This window comes from Bos mutus, chromosome X (assembly GCF_027580195.1).
Source record: "Bos mutus isolate GX-2022 chromosome X, NWIPB_WYAK_1.1, whole genome shotgun sequence".
NCBI lineage: Eukaryota > Metazoa > Chordata > Mammalia > Artiodactyla > Bovidae > Bos > Bos mutus.
Genome location: NC_091646.1, coordinates 41,544,522 through 41,570,354, shown reverse-complemented (window position 1 = coordinate 41,570,354; position 25,833 = coordinate 41,544,522). Strand labels below are relative to the sequence as shown.

At 37.0% G+C, this 25,833-nt stretch overlaps 2 protein-coding genes across 2 annotated transcripts in view; both read left to right on the top strand.

Moving 5' to 3' along the window:
- IL1RAPL2 (interleukin 1 receptor accessory protein like 2) overlaps positions 1-23,649 on the top strand; it is a 560,200-nt gene extending 536,551 nt beyond the window's left edge. Inside the window, exons 8-10 of the mRNA XM_070366574.1 lie at positions 5,718-5,861; positions 12,033-12,203; positions 22,993-23,649. Coding sequence (XP_070222675.1) covers positions 5,718-5,861; positions 12,033-12,203; positions 22,993-23,114 — 437 coding nt within the window. The 3' untranslated portion in view covers positions 23,115-23,649. The remainder of the gene's footprint in view (positions 1-5,717; positions 5,862-12,032; positions 12,204-22,992) is intronic.
- Positions 23,650-24,834: 1,185 nt separating this feature from the next.
- Positions 24,835-25,572, top strand: LOC138986483 (X-linked interleukin-1 receptor accessory protein-like 2). The gene has a single exon (XM_070366573.1). The coding sequence runs from the start codon at positions 24,835-24,837 to the stop codon at positions 25,408-25,410; it is 576 nt and encodes a 191-aa protein (XP_070222674.1). The 3' UTR covers positions 25,411-25,572.
- Positions 25,573-25,833: the final 261 nt, after the last annotated feature.

Sequence of the window (25,833 nt, the reverse complement as noted above, 5' to 3'; positions counted from 1 at the left end):
GATAAAAACACAAAGACCTGAATAGCCAGGTAGATATGGCAATTAAAAGAAAAGGAAGGCTGGATATTAAACACAGGTTACAGAAAACATGCTGTGCTTTAAAGGGCAGTCATTACTCTTTCATAGAAGATTATCGTCGTACTTGCTGAAAAGGGTAACTATGGATATGAGAGCTTCCAAGTTTTCAGTGAAGTTGAAAGACTGAATATATAATATTTTGATTTTTAAGTATTAGTATCAACTTTTGGGGAAACATACAGACCAAAAAACCTTTTTTTTTTTTTCTGGCCCATGGTATACCAGTATGTACTCTCTGTTTTAGGTAGCAGTTGAATTTTTTCACTGTGCTTCACAAAAGGATGCAATTCATCTTCCCTTATTCCATTTTACTTGAGAGCTCTCAATAGTATGGTAGAGGTTCAGAAAAGAACAAGAAGCCCTATGGTCCTGATCCAACATATTAAATTAGACTGAACTCTAGTTCATCTTGCAAAATTTCAGTTATTTCCTTTAAAGTTGAACCTTTCAGGCTTTATCACAACATAGCCTGGCATTAGTAGCCACAGTGTTTCCATCTGGAATATGAGTGTGGCTCCTTTTATGGAAAAATAACTTCCTGATGATATAATCAAATATCTAAAATGCCCTAAGTGATCATTATAGAGAAGAAACATTTCATGAATCCTTTCACAAAGGGAAAAGGCCTTTTGTTAAGTGACAACTCATGTCTAATATGCAGTTAATAGTGTCAGCCTTTCTCAAAGCAAGATGCCCCTTACCTATGTATGCATCTTCTACCTGCATTTACTAACCTAGCACTTCCTCACTCTCTGACAAACTGTTTGCCAGTAAGTACAAGGAACTTTTTAGTAAGAAATTCATTCTAAGTGTTTTGAGTAGCCAAGATTCTTAACTTAGTGCTAGGGAAATTCTGATGATTCTATTTTCTCTGGGTATGCTCCCTTTACCACAGACACATATCAATGAATCTCTCTTTCTCTTCATTCCTAGTGCTACTGCCTTACCCTGAATCCTCAACCTGTATAGGAAACCCTCATGTGGGATCTCCTAACCTGCTTCCCAAATTATGAGCAAGCTCAGAACATTTCCAGCCCCCTGACTTCAACTGCTGTTAGTCCTATCTTATGTTGTCTGATCTTCACATTCAAAGTGAAGAACTGGTTGGGTTCAAACTAAGAAGGTTACAAAGAACTATACTTGTACTTTGGGTGCCTAGAAAAAGTTACAGTCACGTAAATATTTCCTGTTCTGGCTATCTCTATCCTTGTGAAGTGTATACATGACACAGTCCAAATAAAATGACGTTCACCTTCTCAGTCAGGGAAATGTCCCTGGAAGTATAGATCCTGCTGAGATGGAAAGTGGCAATTGAAAACAGAAGACAAAAGAAAAGCCAGGTGTCATCTGGTTGATGGCAATTCTGCCCTCTGATTATAGGATACATGTTTCCTTTTTAATGTGACTGCCTGGGCTGAATCAAAGAATGCTGGCTGAATCTCAGGATCTAGATCCACAGTTTTCAATGTAAACAGCCATCATTAGATAATATCTTTCAAAGATATTTTTATAAAATGGACCCCAAAACCAAAAGGATACTTTTCACAGCATAGCTTTCTTCCATAAGTTTACTGCTAAAAAAGGTGTCTACTACTTGGGAGCACAAATTGTTCCTGCTGCTGAAGTTTTCCATCTACCTAATAGCAACTCTACTCTGTAAATAACACAGAAATTGCTGAAAAAAATCCCATTAAGTGACTTTGAAAACAGTTCAAAGCTGTTCTGACCAGAGAGACACTGAGGGAGAGAGACAGAGTTCATAAAAAATTACAACATTAAATGAACATTTTGCAACAGGAAAAACATGTTGAATCAAGACAATCAATAATCTAAGATCAAAGAGAATTCAGTTTTCAGAGTAAACCAAAGAAAATCATGTTGCCCTTTCAATTTAACACTAGCTATTAAAAATGCATAATTGATGTAACATGCTAAGAAAACAAGTGAAGATTATGATATTGCAGCCCCACAGAGGTCTCATAAGCAAGCTTGCCTTATCACCCACACAGAGGCTGGTAGTGGTTCCTAGGGAGTCACTTTCTATAGGGAAGGCAGGAGGCAGAGCTAATATGACATAGGATTGTTTTTTATCTGAAGTTTTGTGACTTAATTTTCCAAATGACCACCTCTTACAGCAGGCAGGATAGAGATAGATTCCAATTTTCTGTCCCTCCTCATATGAGGCCCTTCATAATTATAGTTATTGTAACATATTTGTCTCTCAAAGCAGCTTCACTGCCTTTTTTTCCCCCATCCTCCCCCTCTTCCTACTCAAAAAGTATAACATCTTATTTCTTATATTTCTTCTGAGTGACTCTCCTGACTGGCTATGCTGTCTCTGGCCACTAAGATCTCCTCCCTTACTCCACCTCCTTTAAAATACCAAATTCTCTATTTCCCCATGAAACCTAAAACCTGTTCTCATATGCTGGACTCCAAGGAGCAATATGTGAACCATGAAATTCCAGATGTTCAAGCTGGATTTAGAAAAGGCAGAGGAGCCAGAGATCAAATTGCCAACATCCATTGGATCATCAAAAAAGCAAGAGAGTTCCAGAAAAACATGTCTTTCTGCTTTATTGACTATGCCAAAGCCTTTGACTCTGTGGATCACAATAAACTGTGGAAAATTCTGAAAGAGATGGGAATACCAGACTTCCTGACCTGCCTCCTGAGAAATCTATATGCAGGTCAGGAAGCAAGAATTAGAACTGGACATGGAACAACAGACTGGTTCTGAATAGGAAAAGGAGTACGTCAAGGCTGTATATTGTCACCCTGCTTATTTAACTTATATGCAGAGTACATCGTGAGAAATGCTGGGCTCGAGGAAACACAAGCTGGAATCAAGATTGCCGAGAGAAATATCAATAACCTCAGATATGCAGATGACACCACCTTTATGGCAGAAAGTGAAGAACTAAAGAGACTCTTGATGAAAGTGAAAGAGGAGTGAAAAAGTTGGCTTAAAGCTCAACATTCAGAAAACTAAGATTATGGCATCCAGTCCCATCACTTCATGGGAAATAGATGGGGAAACAGTGGAAACAGTGTCAAACTTTATTTTGGGGGGCTCCAAAATCACTGCAGATGGTGACTGCAGCCATGAAGTTAAAAGACGCTTACTCCTTGGAAGGAAACTTATGACCAACCTAGACAGCATATTAAAAAGCAGAGACATTACTTTGCCAACAAAGGTCCATCTAGTCAAGGCTATGGTTTTTCCAGTAGTAATGTATGGATGTGAGAGTTGGACTATAAAGAAAGCTGAGCACCAAAGAATTGATGCTTTTGATCTGTGGTGTTGGAGAAGACTCTTGAGAGTCCCTTCAGAGATCCAGCCAGTCCATCCTAAAGATCAGTCCTGAGTGTTCATTGGAAGGACTGATGCTGAAACTGAAACTCCAATGCTTTGGCCACCTGATGTGAAGATCTGACTGATTTGAAAAGACCCTGATACTGGGAAAGATTGAAGGCAGGAGGAGAAGGGGACAACAGAGGATGAGATGGTTGGATGGCATCACCGACTCAATGGAGATGAGTTTGAGTAGACTCCGGGAGTTGGTGATATATAGGGAGGCCTGGCACACTGAGGTCCATGGGATCACAAAGAGTCGGACACGACTGAGCGACTGAACTGAACTGAACTGAAGGAGCTCCTTGTTTCTGGTATAGCTACAGAATTCTTCAGTACCCTTCAATAACCTGCTTGAGATCTGTAAGCCCTAGCATTCTGCCTGGCAATTGTAGTTTAGCTTCTTTCCTCAAAATGTAAAGGACAGAAGGAGCCAAAGTTCACTGCAAATCATATGTTTTGAGAAGTATTGCCAACAGTTCTATGGAAGAACAAAGAAAAGGCTTTTCACTGACAGTTTCCAGGATGGAGCTTACAAAACTGTGGTGTAGTAAAAAGAACCTTAAATTTGAAATTAAAATATCTGTTTTCAGGTCTACTTTTTAACTATAAGACCTTGAGTAAGTGAACAAACTGCTGAGTCAGATTCTTCATTAATGAATTTGGATCAGTAATTCCTGCCCTAACAGATTACTTAGAGAATAGATGGTAGACTAGTAGAAAGTTTTGTCTATAATATACATTACTTGTAATATATATTATATACATTTATCTTTTTTCTTTTTTTTACAATGAACCTAATTTATCTTAAACAATAAGCCTATATAGAGATAAGAGACAATCTCGGGGAAATACGGATGATTGATGATCTTCTTGTCAAGAGACCTTCAATAATGGCAGTCTGTCATGGTCATCAATTTGATTTTGGCCAGAATTGATGCATCCAGGGAGGCTGATTGATGCCCAGGAAACTCATAAACAACTGATGTACAAACCAAAATGCCATTTCCTTTTTCAGTGTAGTTACATGGTAAGCTGAATTAATAATAAAAGACTCACTTGGCAATTATGAGATTAGATTAAAGGGAACTTAGCTCATTATATGGAGAAGGAAATGGCAACCCACTCCAGTGTTCTTACCTGGAGGATCCCAGGGATGGCAGAGCCTGGTGGGCCGCCGTCTATGGGGTCGCAGAGAGTCGGACACGACTGAAGCGACTTAGCAGCAGCAGGAGCAGCAGCTCATTACAAGGTAAGTTTACCTGTGTTCTGTTGAGAACAATGAATTTCCCTGTACCAAAGCGGAAAATGTTTCTGGTCTGGCGTCTTTCAGATTCAGCAGTTCTCCTCTGGACATTGCTGAATTTATATTCTAAATTCTTCTCTGACTTCCCCTTTCTCTGAATCCATGATACTATCTCCTCTTTTGATGATACACCCTAGATTGTGTAATATCACTAATTAAGCTACGGGTAAGTCACTATTCTCTGAGCCTGGGGTATATTAAGTCTCTTTCCATTATGTATTGATTTAAATTTTCCAACTGTCACAGTTCTAGGGGTGCCCCACTGGAACAACCTAAGGCTGCTATCAGGTACCCTTGTGTTGGCTGAATAGGCCAAGTGATTAGCCTGGATTTCTTATGCTCTTTTAGCCCCACTGGGCATATTATATTGCATATAAATTATAGTCATTTATTCAATTAAGTAGGAAAAATGGATAAGCTAATTTCGCCTGCCTACCTTCTATTGGGTTATGTTCTACCAAGGTTAAATGAAATAGTTAAATCCTGCAAGCTCATTAGCTTTTATTTGATTCTGAGAATAATTTTATGATTCTGTTCTCCTGTAGAAGAATAGGGCCTGTGGCCTAAGAAGTATTAGATGGTAATCGTCCTAAGCCAAAAGATAATTTCACAGAAACAACAAAATATTGGACATGAACCCAGTAAAAGGCAACTCTAATAGTTTCCTGAAATACACTTCAAGCAAAAGTATATATGTGAGATATAGATGTGTTCAAAACAAAGTGCCAGAGACTATTTTTTTTTTCAGATAAACTTATCACCTTCAACAGTAAAATTTCTCAAATATTTAGAAGAGAGTTAATTTGATAAAAATTGATTTACACAAATGTATCAAGAACATATCTACTTACTGCACTTATCAAGAATCTTTTGTAAAGAAAAACACAATGGGCTGTACATTTTAGACACTAGAAATATTGGAAGTTCCTCAGTATTGATGATTTAATTACCTTTTCCGGTTTATTTTATTTGTTCCAGATTTAATCTACAAAATTGAGCTTGCAGGAGGCCTGGGAGCAATCTTCCTCCTCCTTGTACTGCTTGTGGTCATCTACAAATGCTACAATATTGAATTAATGCTCTTCTACCGACAGCATTTTGGAGGTGATGAAATTGCAGATGGTAAGCTATATTTTGTTGTTCAAGTTCAATTAAAAAGCATGAATTTGTGATTATGTAAGAGAATATCCCTATTCCTAGGAGATACATGATGAAAAATTTAAAGTTAAGAGGCTATGACTAATGCAATTTACCCTCAAATAATTCAGAAAACAATGCTTTTAATCTATCAAGAAGGAGAGCAAAGGTAATAAAATACTGACAATAGATGAACCTGGGTAAAGGATATATGGGTATTCTTTAAAATCATTTTATTTCTTGAAATTATTTTTAAAAAATAGTTTAAAAAGGAGATATTAGTTGGTCAGGAGATCAACCAATGCTGTCAATGCCCTTTCCCTTACTAAGAAACAACTTAAGAACCAATTTCATTTTTTTCTCTAGAAAATTCAAATTTAGCTACAGATCATATTTAGCTCTTCCTGGCATCAAAGAAAACCCAAATTATTTAAGAAACATATTAATAGCCATAGAGATACTCAATTTAAAGCTAATAGTACATCTGGACCCACATATTTTGTGTGATTTTGTAACACAATTCTCAAAGGTGACTTTAAAGGAAAAAAATTCTGACTGTAGCTTATAATTTTCTTATGTTTTCCATTCATGGCTTGTGGAAATCTTATAAATGAGATATTAGCAAAACGTTGTACTGAGCCTGTTTCTTTGAACATTCAAAAATGAGTTAATTTTTCAAAAGAACAAACTACCATACTTCGCAATCAAACTAATAAGAAATCATGACATATCACTCCTTATGCATAAATCTTCACCAGCAAACTACTATAAGCCTTGGGAAATGTGTGTATGGAATGCCCAAGGTAAGCCAAGATGAAAAAAGAAGTCCAATTGTAAGTCATTACTTTAAAAAGCCAAATTTAAATCTTAGTTTTCATTGTACTAGAATAATGAAAGTTAGAGCTTTTGTTTTGTTTTGAGATCCTCAAAGGAGAAGAGTTTATGATTTTGTTTTATTTTTATAGTGATAGGAGAAGGGCAGAGTGGTGATGGTAACATCAAAATTTTTGAGGAACCTTTGATATTGGTCTTATTGTTACTATTATGTGAACAATGATATGAGTATGTTCTAATTGACTTCTATAATTTTGCAGTAAATTAGAGAAATGCTGTTTGATGAATACATGTGCATGCTTATTATCAAAGTGTTTTCACCTAATGATTGTAGCACCTATTTAAAAGTATCACAGGCCCTTATTCAGATATATCTTTAAAATGAGAAATTAGAGCCTGTTCTGACCATGATTATAAGCTCCAACAATATGTATGAAAATGTAGTCAGTTACCTTCAGTTTCTGTATACAATAATTAATACTGGAAAATCTGACTTTTTAACCTGTACACATAAAATAATGAGATGAAATATGCTATTGGGGAAAATTTCACTGTTTTCCAAGTGCCAACGAATGGCTAAATGGAGATGGCAATTAAGAGTGTTAAAGATGCATTGTCTATATGAAAGTACATGAAAGGGAGTCTGCTGTGATTCATTTGCTTTAGGTCATGATTACAAGCAATTTGTTAAAACTTTCTGTAAGTGAGGTGATATAATTTATTAAGTTTATCTGAAATAATTACTTTCATAATCCATATTCAATAATCCAAACTAACTGATCAGTTGTAGTATGTATTTGTAAGATTAAATTCATACTAATATCATAGGTTGCATCCATATCTTCAGTATTGCCCAAGTGACCAAAGATGACAAGTAATCTAGAGCATTTTGGTCAGAGAATTGAGTGTATTGATTCCAAACCAATTATTTTAGGGAAAAAATGCAATGGTGGGGGACTTCAAGGGTTTTCAGCTGGAAGGAAAATTAAAATAGTTTACATGGAACTTGGACAGTAAACACACAATCTCTGTACTAGTTGAATGGAATACTAAAAAGTCAGCAGGTATACAGTGAGGATGAATAAATGAATATTAAAGGCCTTTTAGATATATCCAGTTTCATGATGCCAAATGTCAGCTAGACCGCCTATTGAATTTTTCATTTCTTTATTTAAATATTTTGACATCTCAAAGACACATCATAGTTTTACCCATGTTCATGCTTTCTGTTTGATTCATATCCATAGTAGCATTTCCTGAAAGTCGTTATAAAATGCCATATTTTTAATAAAATAAAATCTACTTTGACTTCTTAAACATCTTTGATATAATTAATTTCATTTCAATTCATCAATGCTTGCTTAATTTATTTGACCTTTGAATTATGCAGTCATTAAATACTTCAGTTCAGTTCAGTTCAGTCGCTCAGTTGTGTCAGACTCTTCGCAACCCCATGAATCACATCACACCAGGCCTCCCTGTCCATCACCAACTCCCGGAGTTCACCCAGACTCAGGTCCATCGAGTCAGTGATGCCATCCAGCCATCTCATCCTCTGTTGTCCCCTTCTCCTCCTGCCCCCAATCCCTCCCAGCATCAGAGTCTTTTCCAATGAGTCAACTCTTCGCATGAGGTGGCCAAAGTACTGGAGTTTCAGCTTCAGCATCATTCCCTCCAAAGAAATCCCAGGGCTGATCTCCTTCAGAATGGATTGGTTGGATCTCCTTGCAGTCCAAGGGACTCTCAAGTGTCTTCTCCAACACCACAGTTCAAAGGCATCAATTCTTAGGCGCTCAGCTTTCTCCACAGTCCAACTCTCACATCCATACATGACCACAGGAAAAACCATAGCCTTGACTAGACAGACCTTTGTTGGCAAAGTAATGTCTCTGCTTTTCAATATGCTATCTAGTGTCTACTATGTACCAAGCACCATGAATGATGTATTTACTTACATATTAAATATATTCTTCATCTGGATTAATCCTATACATACACACACTGGTAGTATAGTAACCATTGGGGACATAGTAATCCACAAAGTTACACAGTCTTTGCACTTTAGAAGCTAAAGGATTTAGTACTATTTTTAGCAGAGGCCCAGAAGAACTGCACTGTAAACAGGAACCACTTGCTGATGGTGAACAGGATTAAAATGAAATTTTAAAATGGGAGGGACAGTGTGACAACAGAAAAATTCTTCCACAGACAATTTGGTTCCCTTCATCATAACTTCTCTCTTCATTGGGAATAACCGGCTCTCTCCTTTATAATGCGTTGTGGTTTTTTCTGGCTTCTCAGATGAGCATAGTCAGCATGATTTAATAAAGAGGAAGGCTCATTAGCCTCACATAACAAAGTGGTGTTGCTGAATGGCCATTCAGTTTTAAAACAGTTTTTAGGATTTGCTGTTAACCTTTATTTGCATCGTGTCATATCATTGATATTGCTTTATCTGTCTTGCTCCTGTTTGTGAGCAACAGCTGTGGCTATTCATGAGGTTTTCTTGGCTGTCTACATAGAGCTGAAGTGCATTTTTTAAACTGTGGCATCTGTGTCACTGCTTGCTCACTAGCTGGCATTCTAGGCCTTCTGGGACATCTGACACAGTGGCTTTGAGAGCTCTCTTCCTGCTCTTGCCATTTACCATAAGCTCTTCACCTTTAGTTCATCTTAAAGGGACATAACTGAAACCAGGAGCAACCATTTTCCAAAGAATGATGTATTTCTAGAATGGTATGTACAATTTGTTATCCAGACATGTTGAGGGTTAACACAAAGACATCCATGTTCTTTGTCATGACTTGAGATATAGCAATATTTTTCTGAAAAAAAAGTCTTGATCCCTGGGAGAAGGAAATAGCAATCCACTCCAGTATTCTTGCCTGGGAAACCTCATGGACAGAGGAGCCTGGTGGGCTACAGTCCATAGCGTCTCAAAGAATTGGACATGGCTTGGTAACTAAACAACAACAAAAACACCACCTATATTAGTGTATAGGTGAAGCAAGTAAGGATAGGACCAGGAATACGGAGATTAGGCATAGTTGGAGGGCAAATCATCATAGTCTGGACAAGCAATGGGGTAAGAGTCTAGAAGTTCTGGCCAGATGGGCAAAGAGTCAGGTAGTCATAGTGGATGGCTAGCTCATAGTAGATGCCCAACAAAAAACATTGCTGAATGAATTAATAAGTAGTTGAATTTCAAGAGGTTTGTGAGTTAGAGTTATCAAAGTCAGAGGAAACTAGGGTCTAGTCTGACATTATGGAGTTTGAGGCAGCAACACCATCTATCAAGAAAGATGAAATACATTCTGCTCATAGAAATGGATCTGTTTGTCCTTTGGCCTATTTTATTCTTACAGCTGTGTATCATCAGCAACTCTCAGTCCCAGGTGAGTAATTATAGCTGGAGAAAGTCAAGGGCCTGCAGGTGCATCCTGAGCCTGATTGGAACAGGGGCAGAGGTGCTAGGATTACCAGGAGGTTCTTATATTAGCATTGCTTGTGAACATTCTCACTTCCAAGTGGTGTTTTATGCATAACAGTGGAATGTGCCTCATTTGTAAGCCAAATGATCTCAACTACTGGGGCAGTCCTCCATGTGCATGTGTTCCTAAGCAATCAAGTAACCCAACCAAGGCTCACACAAGTCTTTTCTAGCTAGAGGACAGGCTAAAGGGAAGCCTCCTGGCTTCAAGCACCATCTTAATATAAATAACTAGAGTTCCTTTCATGTGGGGGTAGTGAAGCCTGGAACCTTACTAGAATTAGAACAATATAATCCTGACTCAGTTATCACTAAAATAGTCAAAGGGGTCCTGTGTGCTTCTTACCATAGGGTATTTGCTGTTATTGTTTGGTTTCTAAATCATGTCCAACACTTTTGCAACCCCATGGACCATAGCCCGCAAGGCTCCTCTGTCCATAGGATTCTCCAGGCAAGAATACTGGAGTGGGTTGCCATTTCCCTCTCCAAGAATACTGGAGTGTGTTGACACACCCTCCTCCAGGGGATCTTCCCAACCCAGGGATTGAACCCAAGTCTCCTACACTGCCAGGCAAATTCTTTACCACTGAGCCACCTTGGAACCCATAGGATATTTATATCTCCTTATGTGCCTATCATGTAGACCTCTTCCAGCAGTTAGAACCAAATTATTAATGGTATAAGGAAAATGAGTGGCTGCTTCATTCTGTAAAGTATATTTTGGTCAGGTTTTAACTATAATCTAATCAGGTTTGTTTTAATGGAAAATATTTCTGTGCTTTAGAAACAAAATCTGAAATGTTTTCTGGTCTTTTAAAATTATTTGCAAGTAACTAGGTTTAATAGTTTCTAAATACTAATAGTTCCATATGAGTCTAGACTCACCACATTAAAATTTTTTCTATAAATAAGGGAATTTTAAAAACCACTATAACTTTTCTAGTGTGTCCCTTCTAAAACCAGTGGGGACTTTGAGTGGCTGTATTCATTAATAAAATCAGGGAAAAACTCTGTGTGTATATACACATACATACACACACATTTTCTCTTTGGGGAGACTGGCTCTGAGCCAATACAGCAAAGGAGGAAAAAATACATTCTTAAAGCACAGTTAACTCTGACTAAATGGGTGAAAGGAAAACCTAATTTGGCAATATTGGAAGGATGTATATTTTTAAACAAAGGCTTCTTTTGGAAGTTTGTATCAAATTAGTTGGCCATGGATTGAACAAGAATAACAGGCAATGCACTTGTATAAAACCCAGCTGCTGTCTCTAATATTTGGTAATGAACTGCATTTTGTATATGACGATGACGACAGTAACCAACTGGAAGTATGGCATGTGTTGCAAGTAGAGTCTCCAGGAGTGAGGCTAGATTATTTCGATCTTCCACACTCCAGGGCCCAGCCTCTTTTGGATCTCTTACACATATTTGTGCAAACAAGGTATAGTCTGTGACCAAGTAACAGAGCCAAGCCAACTGGCACAGAAAGAGTTAAGATTCATGACTTTGGTTTATGTAGTCCTTCATTCAAACACACTGAGCTAATCATTCACAACAAAAGTTACAAATAAATCTCTTTTATTCTGTCAAAACTCTATGTTGCCCATTGCATAGCAATTTCAGTTCATATCCCGTGACTATAACTGGATTGTGTTGAAATATACTAGGTTTCTTACGGCATGACACGTGACTTATTTTTTCTAATTGTTAGTGATGGTTATTAATTATACTGCTTATTCTAGCCTGTTAATTATTACAGATATTTAGTACTGAAAGAGAACCTACTAATCCTACATACAACCCTTTTGTTTTTCTTTGTATCTAAGACAACAAAGAATATGATGCCTATCTCTCTTACACAAAAGTGGACCAAGATACTTTAGACTGTGACAACCCTGAAGAAGAGCAATTTGCTCTTGAAATACTGCCAGATGTGCTGGAAAAACACTATGGATATAAACTATTCATCCCAGAAAGGGACCTAATTCCAAGTGGAAGTAAGTACTTTTGAGTTTTGTATTTTAAAAGTTTGGTTTCACTTAAGAAGTTATATGGAGACTTCAAATGTCAGAGCCAAGAATTTAGATTTTTCTTACAGGAGATTTTATTAAATTCAAAATTTTCCCCAATGACTGTGTTATGACTTTCTAGCATCCAAAAATTTTTAAAGGCACTCTCACCTATATTTTAGGTATGCTTTAAAAATTGTGATTTAATTGTACATTTTATTATATTGCCTTAGTGCTCTTAGAAAAGTGAAGATCCTTTAAAATTGTATAAGTCAGATCTTTTTTTTTGCATTTCAGATTTTCAATGCATTTCAGTTCCAAAACTGATCTTCTGTCATTGTTTCTACTTATACCTACAATCATTGTCACTAGTAACTCTGAATTTAAGACTTGATACTCATTTCCAGATTTACAGAAAAATCCACTTTTAAAAAAACATAACTGAAAGACACACGTACCCAAATGTTCACTGCAGCACTATTTACAATAGCTAGCACATGGAAGCAACCTAGATGTCCATCAACAGATGAATGGAAAAAGCAGCTGTGGTACATAGACACAATGGCATATTATTTAGCCATTAAAAGGAATGCATTTGACTCGGTTCTAATATGGTAGATATTATACAGAGTGAAGTAAGTCAGAAAGAGAAAAACAAATATCATATATTAACTCATATACATGGAATCTAGAAAGACGGTACTGATGAACCTCTCTGCTTGGCAGCAGTGGAGACACAAACATAGAGGACAGACTTGTGGACACAGAGGGGGAAGGAGAAAGTGGGACAAATTTAGAGAGTACCATTGAAACATATATGTTACCACATGTAAATCAGATAGCCAGTGGAAATTTGCTGTATGATGCAGGGACACAACCAAGATGGGTGGGAGAGGGTGGGAGGTGGGAGGGAGGTCGAGGGGGAGAGGGCATACAGATACCTATGGCTGATTCATGTTGACGTATGAAAGAAACCAACACAATATTGTAAAGCAATTATCCTCCAATTAAAAAATAAATAAATAAAATTTTAAAATGTATATGAGGCCATGGGATATGGCACCTCACTGTGTATTTAAATTCTTTTTAAGAAGTTCTAGACTATGGGGAGGGCTTGAGTGCCACTTTTCAATTATGCTACATATTGAAAGTTATATTTGAGTTTTGAGAATAAATTCAGGTTCAAGTAAAAAATATACTTTTTTCCTTTTACTGTTCAGAGTATATAGTACATGGTAGTATAAGATAAATACAGAAAAAGATATGGCCCCTACACTCAAAGAGCTTAAAATGTCACTGCAGGAAACTAAAAGTGCTAGAATTAGTTTGCATGTATATATGAACATCCCTGGGAAGAGGAAATTAAACTGTAACCACAAATCAGAATATGGTAATTTATACACAAGGGATAACAAAATTAAAAAGCTTATATTTTCAGTACTTGACTGTATATAGAATATTTTCAGATACATTGTTTCATTCCATTGTTAAGAGCAGGCACTATTATCTTCATCTTACAGATGAGGAAATAAGACCTGAAAGAAATCCAGTATCAGTCAGCTGGCAAATGGTAGAGATGGAATTAGAACCTAGATCTATTTGGTTGTCACTCCTCTAGATCATTATTTATTCCTCAATAATGTTAATTCAAGCGATCAGAAGTCCACCATGGTCACTAGCTGGCAAGAAACAAATTGAAACAACTAAGGTTTGGTTGTTCATCACTTTTTCTCAGTGTGCATATGTATATGTTTGGGTTTGCACGTTGAGTATGCACACTTACACATTCATAGAAAGAAACCAGACAATATTTACTGGTACACTACTTTCAACAAATGTAAGACTTCCTCAGATTTCTTGCCTTAGTCCTCACCTCTTTTCTTTTCTGTAATTTCCTTCATTTTCATGACTTGATTCTTTGGTGTCTCTCTCCCAAATCCAGTGTCCATTTGTATCTTTTCCATGATGACTTCCACCATTCTAGTATAGGCCCTAATCAACTCATTCCTCAATGCCTATTACTGTTTGCCTTCCCTATTTTTCCTCTCATCCATCTAGTCCCACTAATATGTATACCTCCTTCATCATGTCTCTCCCCTATTCAACAATCATAGGCTTCACCATTTCTTACAGGATTAAATCTACTAACCCTTAGCTAAACACGTCTACAGTCTAGTGCCAGCCAAGATTTATCTCCTAAATTTTTCTCCTACCATTTCCCTTACCCATTCCCATACTCTAGCCAAACTATGCCTTTCATGTACATTGTATGTCCTTGCAATGCTTTTGTTCATGTTAGTCTTCTATACCTTTGCAAATCCTATTTATCCTCTCCATATCACTGCCTCTGTGAAAACTCCATAATGATTTCTCTAACTCTAGAGTACATGGGGTATAATCACTTGCTTGACTCTAAATTTTGTATTTCTGTGATATTTTGTATTATTTTTGTATGTAGCTTTCTACCTGTGTATGTCTTATCTTCTCAGTGAGATCATAAGCTCCATGAGGGCAGGGACTGTCTCTCATTCATCTATATACTCCTGTTATAATCTAACAGAATACCTGAGCTCAGTAGATGCTAAATAGATGCTTGCTGATTTTGTTTTAATAGTGTTGGTTTAAGACAAGAGGAAATGAAATAAATAAAAGTTTTAATATTTTCATGACAGTATCTTGAAAGGCCTTTTAAACAAGTGAATAAGAAAGCTAAAAAGGAGCTTTCTGCTGAAAGAAAATGTAATTCACAGGAATAGTCTCAGTTCTAATGTGTATTTTTTCCGATATTATAAAGAATATCTACAAGAGATTGAGGTTTATCTTAGTGAAATATCAAAAATATCCCCTTAGTATTTTTTGTTTAATTCATTAGATTACTACGTATTTTTTGCATTTTTTGCCAAGAGCATCTTGTTAACTATCAAAATTCTGCAACATCAATTTTTAGATAGTGTCTTAAATTATATTCAGATAATAGCATTACCAAAGTGGAATTTATATTCTATGTCGAGTCACCTTCAGTAGGATTCAGTGTGGATTCAATTTCTGCCTTATTGCATTACAAATTTGTTGGCGCCACAATAGTAGTCTTTATCAACCCCACTAAGTGACTTAAAAATGTCACCCTTCATGTCTGAACATGTCAACTTTGATTATCTTTCTTCTGACCCAGAAAGCAATACTTCAACATTGTGCACATCAAGAAAAGAAATAGGGACAACTTGGAACACAGGTGAACCACTTTACCTGAGACTCAATAGAGGACTCTTGCTTATTATATAAAGAGGCACCTAGTGTGCATGGGTCAGACTGAGACCCATGAGACCCAGACTGAGATCATGAGAGTAAGAGAGATGCATCCGCAAATTCTATTTTATTCATTCTCTCAGTTTATTTTGATAACTTGACAGGCCAATTGAATCAACATGCTGTGTTAATTTAGCCAAACAGGTGGTAGAATATTTTATACCTCAATGAGTCAGCTAGTTGATTGGCGAAATTGATTAGTTGTTTTGGTGTATCATACACAGGCCTGAATGTCCTCCTTGACCATGGGATATGAGGCTTATACAAGTCATATTTCCTAGCACGAAAATACAAGATTTTAATTGAGGACTGTAATACACAACATAAGGGATAATAGGAGGTTGTTGCCTTATTTATTCTGGCATGTAAAGAACTTAATATAAAAATACCCAAGATGATGTTATTAGGATGAAGAGAGATTTTATAGTCCATAGAAGATCATTTTAATTTTTTGAGATGATACAACAATTAAACTAAGCAAGGAGTTGGGTCCTGGGTACTCAGTGGTACATAGGAAGGCTGCTTTTACAAGTAAGGGACAACTATGCAGTTTTCAGATGCAACCACTGGAGGGTGTTTGATTTTAATCCTTCCTTCCTGAATGAGAAAATTCATGTTCTCTGAATTCCGATTTGCGAGTGTAACCTGCAGAAGTTCTTAAAAAGGCCCTTTGACAATTTTTCCTTTCCATCAACATTTCAGAGCTGGCTGAGCAGTCACCATGTCACGATTAACGAGTTTTTCCTTGGCATTTTTAGCACGCATTCAGGAAGTCAATGAAGTATATGAATAATATACTTGATTTACACATGAATGACAGAGTAGAACATTTTGGACTTAGTGTATATGTGTTATTAAAGAAGCTTCTATGGTCTGTAGTCACAGCCATTGGTACAGATTTAACAGGTTATGCTATATAAATATAGACACATTCCTGTGGGGGGGCACTAGTTACAATATTATAAGCTGTGTTTGTCCCTCACATCTCATTTAAAACATGTTGACCCAAGACTGCTCCGACCTCTAAAAACTAGCAGTGAGGCCTTTGAGGATTGTAAAAGCAGACTTCATAATATCATTCTTGACCTACAACAATAATTTTCTATGAATCAAACTAATGAAATTTTTTACATAAACCCATTCATGTTTAATACCTTCATTTTTGATGTATCTTCAGTTTCTTTTTCACCACTCTCATGGTATTTCAACTCAACCTCATCAACACACAAATCTCTCCAATGCATATGGTTTCAAAAGTACATGAATGTGTCTCCCTTACCTTATCTCCCCCTCCTCCTCCCTCTCTCCTCCCCACCACCCACACACGTGACCATGAGTTCTCAGAAAGCTTGAATGTAAAGATGTCACTTTGCAAGGTGAAGTGTATGTAATTGTACCCTCCTTGCATGCCCTACTAGGGAAGTGTCCTTTGGCCATCATGAACCATCACAGATGGGAAGATCTGACACAAATATTTTTCCTAAATGCTAAAACTAGAAGTCTTTAAATCTGGACATTATTTTCCTGGCAGTGACCTACCTTTCCATTCTTGAGCCTGTGGCCAGAATCTTCCTTATGTTTTCTCAGGTTTGGTGCCTGAATGTGGCAAGAATTCCTACTTTCCAGTAAAAGTTTGGTCTGTCTCTTCCCAGGCTAGAAACATCTGTAGTAGAATAGCAAAAGCAATTTTGTTGCCAACAGGCATCTGAATGTCAGAAGTGACAGGCAACCAAAAGCAAGCCAGATAGAAAACACCCTACTCAAACTGCCTAGAGACACAAACTTGAGAAGTAGAGATTTTCTCACCCGTGCAGCTGCTGGGTTTTGTGGTGTAAAGTACTATACACAGAGCACATTGTGTTCATGGGGCCTAGTGGATCCTTTAGGAATGAACAGATGTGCTCTGAAGCTGACATGTGACCAACAGAACCCAGCTGTGCAGTTGAGATTCTGAGATTGGGGACATTTTTGGATGAGTACCATTTAGGCTTTTGAGTCCATCTTATCTCTGTTTCTGCAGAAATTAGAAAACATAAAAATATAAAAGTTTTTCAACTGATCAAATGGAGAAAATAGCATTCTAAGACTAAAAGTAGAAGCAACCAAATCCTGTAGCTTTTATTTGCCTTTTAAGAGAAAGTGAGCAGGATCCTGAAGAGTACATGTGAAATACTTAAAAACAATTATAAACTGAGCTAATTCTGGCTGAAGCTTTAGAAAAATCTATAGATGATTAAGTGGACATGAAAGAGAAAAAAGCCTTTCAAAAGCTTTTAGCTCAGTTTCCTCTTCTACCCATAGGAAGACTATGGGGATCTCTATGTGAGTTATTCCTGCATTATTTCACCAGAGAAAGACATTAGTGAATTAAAAATATTATCATACATATGGTTGATCAGCCATGTCTGTTGAAATTATATTTATGAATTTGGCTTCAAATATCAAATTGTCTTTCCATTTTTTTTCATGCTCAATTTTCTGTTTCTCTCACTCAAGAATCCTAGGACTCCTTCAGTAATTTAAGGTAAAAATGATTATGTCTGATTACATTCTTGCATTTGCTAGACCTTCCTCACTATTCTAACCTTCAGTTCTTTAATGGCCATGTGATTGTGCTGACATTGAAATGACAAATGACTGGAGAATACATCTGGTGTCAGATGATCCCTAGTCGCTTCTGAAGTGAGGCATGCAAAAAAATTTTTGTACATGGATCTGTAACTACTCATTGCCAATAGTTTCTCTAATAGCTGGACATACTGGACATCATTCAAGTAAATTGTCCTTGGGGAGTAATAAAATCCTTTTCCAGGCAATCTGACGTCTGTGACCTAAAAAGTGTGAGGCAGGGGTGAAATGCACAATCATGGAAATTTAACACATTGTATACAATTTACTCACATGGAATAAAATTATATATGCCCACCAACCCCTTCATGTTAGAGTCTAGAGAGAGAGAACTGTAAACTGTATCCAATATGACCAGCAAAGTACTGTGGTCAATGGACTGAGGTTTTTCATTCAAAGTTTGAGGTAAAGGAAGCCTCTGTTGTGTAGAATTTCAAACAGAGCATCTACTTTTGGGGAAGCACAGAAAACAGACACCTTAAAAAAAGAGTTGAAGGCCAAGATAAAATTGTCTTAAGTACCAAAGGAACCATAGAAAATACTATATAAGCAGCAAGTTGTCTTTTTCCATATTTATCAAGACTGCACTGATTAGAATGACAAATCTACAGATTTTAGGGCATGAGGTTAAAAGAGAAAAGGAGGGGAAGGACATTTTGCGGACTCTCTGTTTGCTACTTTCCACATTTTCTTTATTTCAGTATCCTCTGAATGTGTTCCATTACCTACCTCTATTCTCAGTGAAGAGGTAAAGAGAAAAGCAAAAGAATTCAGAAATATGGACAACATTCCAGAGTAGATTCTGCCCAGCATCATGCCTTCCTCTCCATCCATTTATGAAACACAAAAGCAAAGGATTCATTACCAAAAATGCAGCTTCCAAAGTCAAAACTAAATACATCATGGTTTCCTGCACTCACAAAGACTCAACAAATCCATGTTAACTGTTGATCAGCTTACTAATCAGAATCAATTAGAACGCTTACAATAGTCAATAGAAAACAAAAATCCTGCCAAAAATAATTTTATCCCTATGAACTATGAGCTATCAAGTCAAGGACTTGGAGGAGGGGGCAGGGAAGGTTTTTGTAGGGCAAGTAATATTACACACTGTTTAGAAAGCCCCCTGCTCCCCTCACACACACCTGGCTAAATACAAAAATTTGTAGCCTCAATCTCTGTGGCAGACAACACAGACAGATTCTTACATCTGCCAGAGGCAGAAGCAAGACCCGAAAATTTTCACATCAGCCAAGATAAAGAGTGAGGTTGTCAACCTGTGTAACTCTTTCAATAAGTTAGTATTAAGCATCATTATTTTAAGTGTAGGTAGTATTTTCAGTGAGACTACATTATAAAGTACCTCACTGTATGCCTCTGTTTATACCAGAGGTCTAATAACTTTTTCCAAATATATAGTGCTGAATAATACATTTTTTTTCCTTTGATACATGTGAAACCTATATTATTTTTGCTGGTTTCTCCCCACCAGTTATAGGAGTGGATCCATCTCAGTCACAGTCAGAAACCGTCTTGTTTTTAAGTTTTGATATATGAATCTATAGGTTTAATAAATATCATTGCTGATAGCTATTTGTTATGTAATATTCACTAAAATTAGTAGAATGTTATCAATTTTGACACATCCTATCTCACCCTAATGATTTGTCTGTTTAACTGATTTTGGATATACATAGCTGTGAGTATAAGCCTACCAAGATTCTATTGTTTGAACCTGATTAAGTAATAAATTATGCTTTTACCTACAGACTAAGTACTTGTCTTTTAATTTTTAATATGCCTACTACCCCTGATAATGATTCTGACATAAGCAGCAGTGTCAACACAAAAATAATTAATAAAAAAATATATATATTAAAAAAATAAATTAAAACATAATTTATAATTAATTAGTTTGATAAATCAAATGGTTAGTAGGTAGTAGCAAGACCACATAGAAATTTATGCATAAGAGTGTTTTCTCCTTGTGCTTCTGCCTATATCCAGAGTAGATTTAAAGCCTGGCATTTAGGAGTACTGAGTTCTTTGGAAAAAGTATACACACCCCATTAGAAGAAACTTCTTGGGGCTGCCATTATATTCTTCCTGATTCTACTTTGTACTTTTATTTCTTCTTTCAGTTTACTTTTTTGCTTTGATTATAAGTGTCCTGTTTTCAACTTTTGTAGATTGAATCCTACTTTTCTAAATATACTGGAATTTTGGTTTATACAACTGCCCATTTTTTTCTTTACAAAATTGTGAAGAGCACAAATAGGTTAAGTGTAATAGCTTTGTTTCATATCTACTGTGGTTTCATAGCCTTGTTTAGAGAAGCAGAAGTCTCTCAGATACAGCCACCCATAGTTTATTCTGTCATTGTTAAGTTACTTCAAAATTTGCAAAGAAATAACTTAATGTCCTTTCATTTAAGGGATGTTTTATATTTTTATGTGGAAAAAATAGTCTTTTAAGGGATTCCTGCTACTTGGTTGCTAAATTTGCCTGAACAAGTCAGGGCAAGATTTACCAAGTATTCATGTGTGCTGTGAATTTAGGAATTAAAAAAAAAAAAAAAACACATTTCTTTATTATCTCTTCATGGTAAGAAACTTTTTAAAATGGCTCCTGAAGGATTCTAACATGTCTCACACAAAACCACAGCCCTACCATGGCAAACACCACTGCCTGTCAGGGACTACACTAGCTGTGGACCAGCAATGCCTTAATTTGATACCTGATTTCTGCTTAGTTTATTTGGAACTTTTCCAAACCTAAACATCCTGATTGGTCTCTAATTTAGGGGTGGCAACCTTTCTCTGTAAAGGTTCAGAGAATAAATATTTTAGGCTTTGTGGGTCATATATGGTCTCTGTTGCATCATATTCTTATTTTTTTTAACCCTGTAAAATGTTTTAAAAAGTCATTCTTAGCTCACAGGCCATACAAAAACAGGGTATGGTCCTAATGGATCAGGCTCCAATTCACAGTCATTGTATGCAGATATGCAGCTCCAGGGGTTGGGGAAAATTCTTTGGTACACTTGCTGCATAGGAACCAGCAACAACTCCCTGGATAAAGATTAGCAAGTAAAAAATATTGTTAACTCTACCTGTTGGGTCCCTTGCTAATTAAGTATTCTTTTCATGATGCCTAGTTCCTTGTTTTTCCCAAAGATACAGAAAGCAAAGATTTAGGAAGGAAGGGAGAAACAGGGCAAAGAGAGGTAAGCAAAAGAGGAAGGGAGAGTAAGAAGGGGAATTGAGAAAAAAAAGCAAAGAAGGAGGTAAAAGGACAGGAGAGACAGGACAGGAAAAGGAAAAAAAAAATGAAAGGGTGAAAGAAAGAGGAGCAAATGGGTAAGAAAAAGAAAAAACATAGAGAGAAAAACAGAGAGAGCAAGCCAGAATATGGAAGTGAGGGCCCAGTTTCTCCTTCTTTTCCTTAGAGCCAGACAGCTCTTAGAGGCACCTCCCCAAACTGCTTTCAAATATTGAGATTGCTGCCCAGCCACTGATCAGCATCCCAAGAAGTGAAATGTGGGCTTCACATCTGAAAACTTCCACTTGGTTTTTCACCAAGTGAAATGGAACACGAAATTCAGGGCCCAAGAAAGTGGCTTGTGTTTTCTTTGGGACACTTGGGCTGTGTCTACCCAGGGAAAATTTAGATGTACTGACTGACTGACTCCAGTGCATATGATTAATGTATATATAGGGCAAACCAGGATAATTCAGACCTTTTTTTCTTCCAGAGCAGGTTTTCAGCTGGAATTATCTGGATGGTTGCCTCAACTCTCCACTAAGCTTTGCCAGGATAAGCAGAGCCAGTGTAGTATGCTGGAGAAAGGGACCACTCCCTCTCTCCAAGGTTCTCTTCAACACTCACACCCCATGCAGCTGAGTGTAGTGGGATTCCTCTTGACAGGCGTTCCTTCTGGGGGCAAATGCAAATTCTGCCTAATTAATCTCACAGAAGCCCCTCAAACCCTAAATGTTGCATTCTGCTTAACTGTCAAATGACAAAGTATAATAGACAAGTGAAGGGGGAGAACCATATTAATGGGGCAAAAATTGTATCCTGTTCCCTCCCCCAACAGAGAAAAAGGATAGTAAAGCCAAAGCCTGTGCATGTGCGAGTGTGCTCAGTCATTTCTGGGGACTCTTTGCGACCCCATAGACTGTAGCCCCTGAGGCTCCTCTGTCCATGGGATTTTCCAGGCAAGAATACTAGAGTAGGTTGCCATTTCCTTCTCTAGGGGATCTTCCCAACCCAGGGATTGAATCCCCATCTCTTGCGTCTCCTGCATTGGCAGGCAGGTCCTTTACCACTGAGCCACTTGGGAAGCCCACAGTCAAAGCCTATGACATCCTAATCAAATTTATTTGTGTGTGTATTGTTTCTCTTATGACTGTGAATGGTTGAGCTGTCATTTTCTTTAAGTAGATAGAAATCTGTATAGCTGTTCCTTTTGTTTTTTAAAATATAGTTAAAAAGTAAATTAAGCTACATCCCAACACATAGAAATAGTGTTGTTCATATAGGTATCATTTCTGTGACAAATGTGCTCATGACAAAGTTGTACAGATAAATTTTTAAGAATTAAATGTAAAGCTACAATTAATGAGGGAGGAATACTACTTGGGATAACCCCTCAGTAAATCATTTTGTAAAGAATTCTGTAAAAATAACAATTAACTCATACATAATCTGATAAAATTGTGTTTTCATGGACTCCTGCACTTATACCATGATTCTGGCTTGGGTTTTTGTTTTGTTTGGAGGAAAGGTGAAAAGAATAATGGGAAAGATGCATGATAGTTTATTTTACTGTATCTTACAGATTCAACCTCTAATGATGAAGCTTCCCACATAACTTCTTTCTTTTTGGGAGCAGAAAGAAAGGAAGAAAATGAAGAGTCAGAGCTGTTGATACATTGGGATAATATTTTTCCACTCTATTGAAACTTTCTACCTTTCCTTCCATTGTTTCACCAGTTCTATAAATGACAGAGTGATAAATTCCCCATCGCTACTTATGTGGTGTTTTTGTTTTGTTTTCATTTTTACTTTTTGCAGATTTCAATGCTGTTTTTTAAAACATAATCTCTAAAATAAAATTCTGGAGGGGTTAATTTTAATAAAATTCTTAAGGGGTTCCCTCCCCACTTAGAAGTTGCCTTATCACCTCAGATACAGTCTCTGTAACTAGTGCATGAGAAAGTCCTGAAATGTATTAAGTAAAAAGCAAAACAGCAGTTAACAACAATTTGTTAAATGGGCAATTCTCTGTGTACCTCTCAAAAAGTTGTTTATCTGTAGGGTGTAGAGAGAGTTTGCTCTTTTTCACTTGTGAAAGTGTTCTTGCTGCCAAACGGTAGAAATAAAACCCTGGGAAAGAGAAATCATCTGTAAAAATATGCATCTGTACAATAAGTTTCTCTTTTCAAATGACTTGCACTGAGCTGCTTGGTGGCCCCACACTATGTACTGGACGTGACACCCTGAAAACAGTCTGTAACCTTGGGCAGATTTGTAGTGACAAATGTTGCTATGCTTCTGTAAGCACTGCTTCTGCTAGAGGGCACTGTACATTAGACAAGGCCTCGTGCTCTGCTTAGTAAAGACAGCTCGCTGTTACAGCACCTGTGTCCAAGTCTCCATTTGTTAACACATGTGTGTGTTTCCCTTTTTGGCGGATAAGGCTTTGGGAAGCCTGGTTGCAAAAGGATTATTCCATGGGATAAACAAACCTAGAGTTAGTTGAGTGCTTTTCTACTAGGAAAAGACCATAACTTATTCACCTTACTTTCAGAATTTTCCCACAAAGTAGAGCAAAGACTTCTCAGTTGATAGACTCCTCCTCCTATACTGACCATTCCACACCATCCCCCATGCTCCAACTCCACCCCTCACTCCTCCTCTGAACAAAGAGCAGCTGGTTCAAATTAAACTCATGGGCACACACACACCACTTCCCTATCTCCATGTTTGAAGAACAAAATGGAGAAACTAAGGTTGCAAATAACAGAAGATATTCTGAGAAACAAGCTATGATTTTAGAAGAGATTTTCCACCATCTCTTTCATAATTATCTTTGAAGTATAATGTAATATATATAAATTATGTACATAGACCTCTCTACTTGTTTAGTAGTTGGAAACTGAAGGAAAAGCAAACCAAACCCATAAATACAGTGACCTTCATTAAAAGGCTCCATTTCTCTCTTCATCAACCCACTGATTGTTCACTTAGAATATTAGCCTGAAGGCTTATCTTGAATTAAATGATTCAGTAAATAAAAATAACTGAAATACACCTAAGCTCTGAAGAAGTCAGTTTATATTAGCTAAAACACTGTAAGTAATGGTGAGGGGAAAGAAAAGTATTAGAATTTTTTTTTTTTTTTAGGCAATAAGCTTTCTGAGTGTGCAATACAAGAAAAGAAAAAGCGATGTACCTTAGTGAAAGACTGCATCTTTGCTATACTAGAATGCAAACCTACTGCTTTAAAGACTGGGAATGTCTTTGTTTTACTCTTTCTCTCTTTCTGTGATTTGTAGCCTACGTTGAAGATCTCACAAGATGTGTTGAGCAAAGCAGAAGACTTATTATCGTGCTAACTCCAGACTATATTCTCAGACGAGGATGGAGTATTTTCGAATTGGAAAGCAGACTCCATAATATGCTAGTCAGTGGAGAAATCAAAGTGATTTTGATTGAATGTACAGAATTAAAAGGAAAGGTGAATTGCCAGGAGGTGGAATCACTAAAACGCAGCATCAAAGTTCTGTCCCTGATCAAGTGGAAGGGACCCAAGAGCAGCAAATTAAATTCTAAGTTTTGGAAGCACTTAGTATATGAAATGCCCACCAAGAAAAAAGAAATGCTTTCTCGGTGCCATGTTCTGGACTCTGCAGAACAAGGACTTTTTGGAGAGCTCCAGCCTATACCCTCTATTGCCATGACCAATACCTCGGCCTCTCTGGTGTCATCTCAAGCTGATCTCCCGGATTTCCACCATTCAGATTCGATGCAAATGAGGCATTGTTGCAGAGGTTATAAACAGGAGATGCCAACCACCACCTTGCCAGTACCTTCCTTAGGCAACCACCACACTTATTGTAACCTGCCTCTGACACTACTCAATGGACAGCTACCCCTTAACAATGCCCTGAAAGATAACCAGGAATTTCATAGGAACAGTTCCCTGCTACCTTTATCATCCAAAGAGTATAGCTTCACCAGTGATATTTGGTAGTCGAAAATCTGAAGTCCTCTGAACAGCTATGTGTGCATACAAAATTTCTCCTATACCAAGCAAAAAGTACACCTAATAACATTGAGGTGCTGAAAAAGTGTTCAAAGAATACCGCACAGAAATCACTTTTGTATCTAATTTTTGTTTACATTTCCAGAATAGTGGGGGGATAGAAGGACCTGCTTTTGTAGTATAGTACCTTGTTCCAATGTACAGTTTTGATTTCTTCCTTAAAAGAAAACAATTTTAAATTCTATTGTTTTAGAGTAGATTTTATGATACTACTTAGACAGCAACTTTGGTAGGTAAGCTATGTTCCCCATATTTATGAATATTTCAGTATTCACATAGTATTTGAAAGAAGAAAAACTTAAAGACTTTAATTGAATTTGAAAATTCTGAACTAAGTTTAAGAGGAAACGA

Bases quoted from the DNA above. Each gene is read 5' to 3' on its own strand.
- LOC138986483 (XM_070366573.1), top strand. From the start codon at position 24,835: ATGCTAGTCAGTGGAGAAATCAAAGTGATTTTGATTGAATGTACAGAA.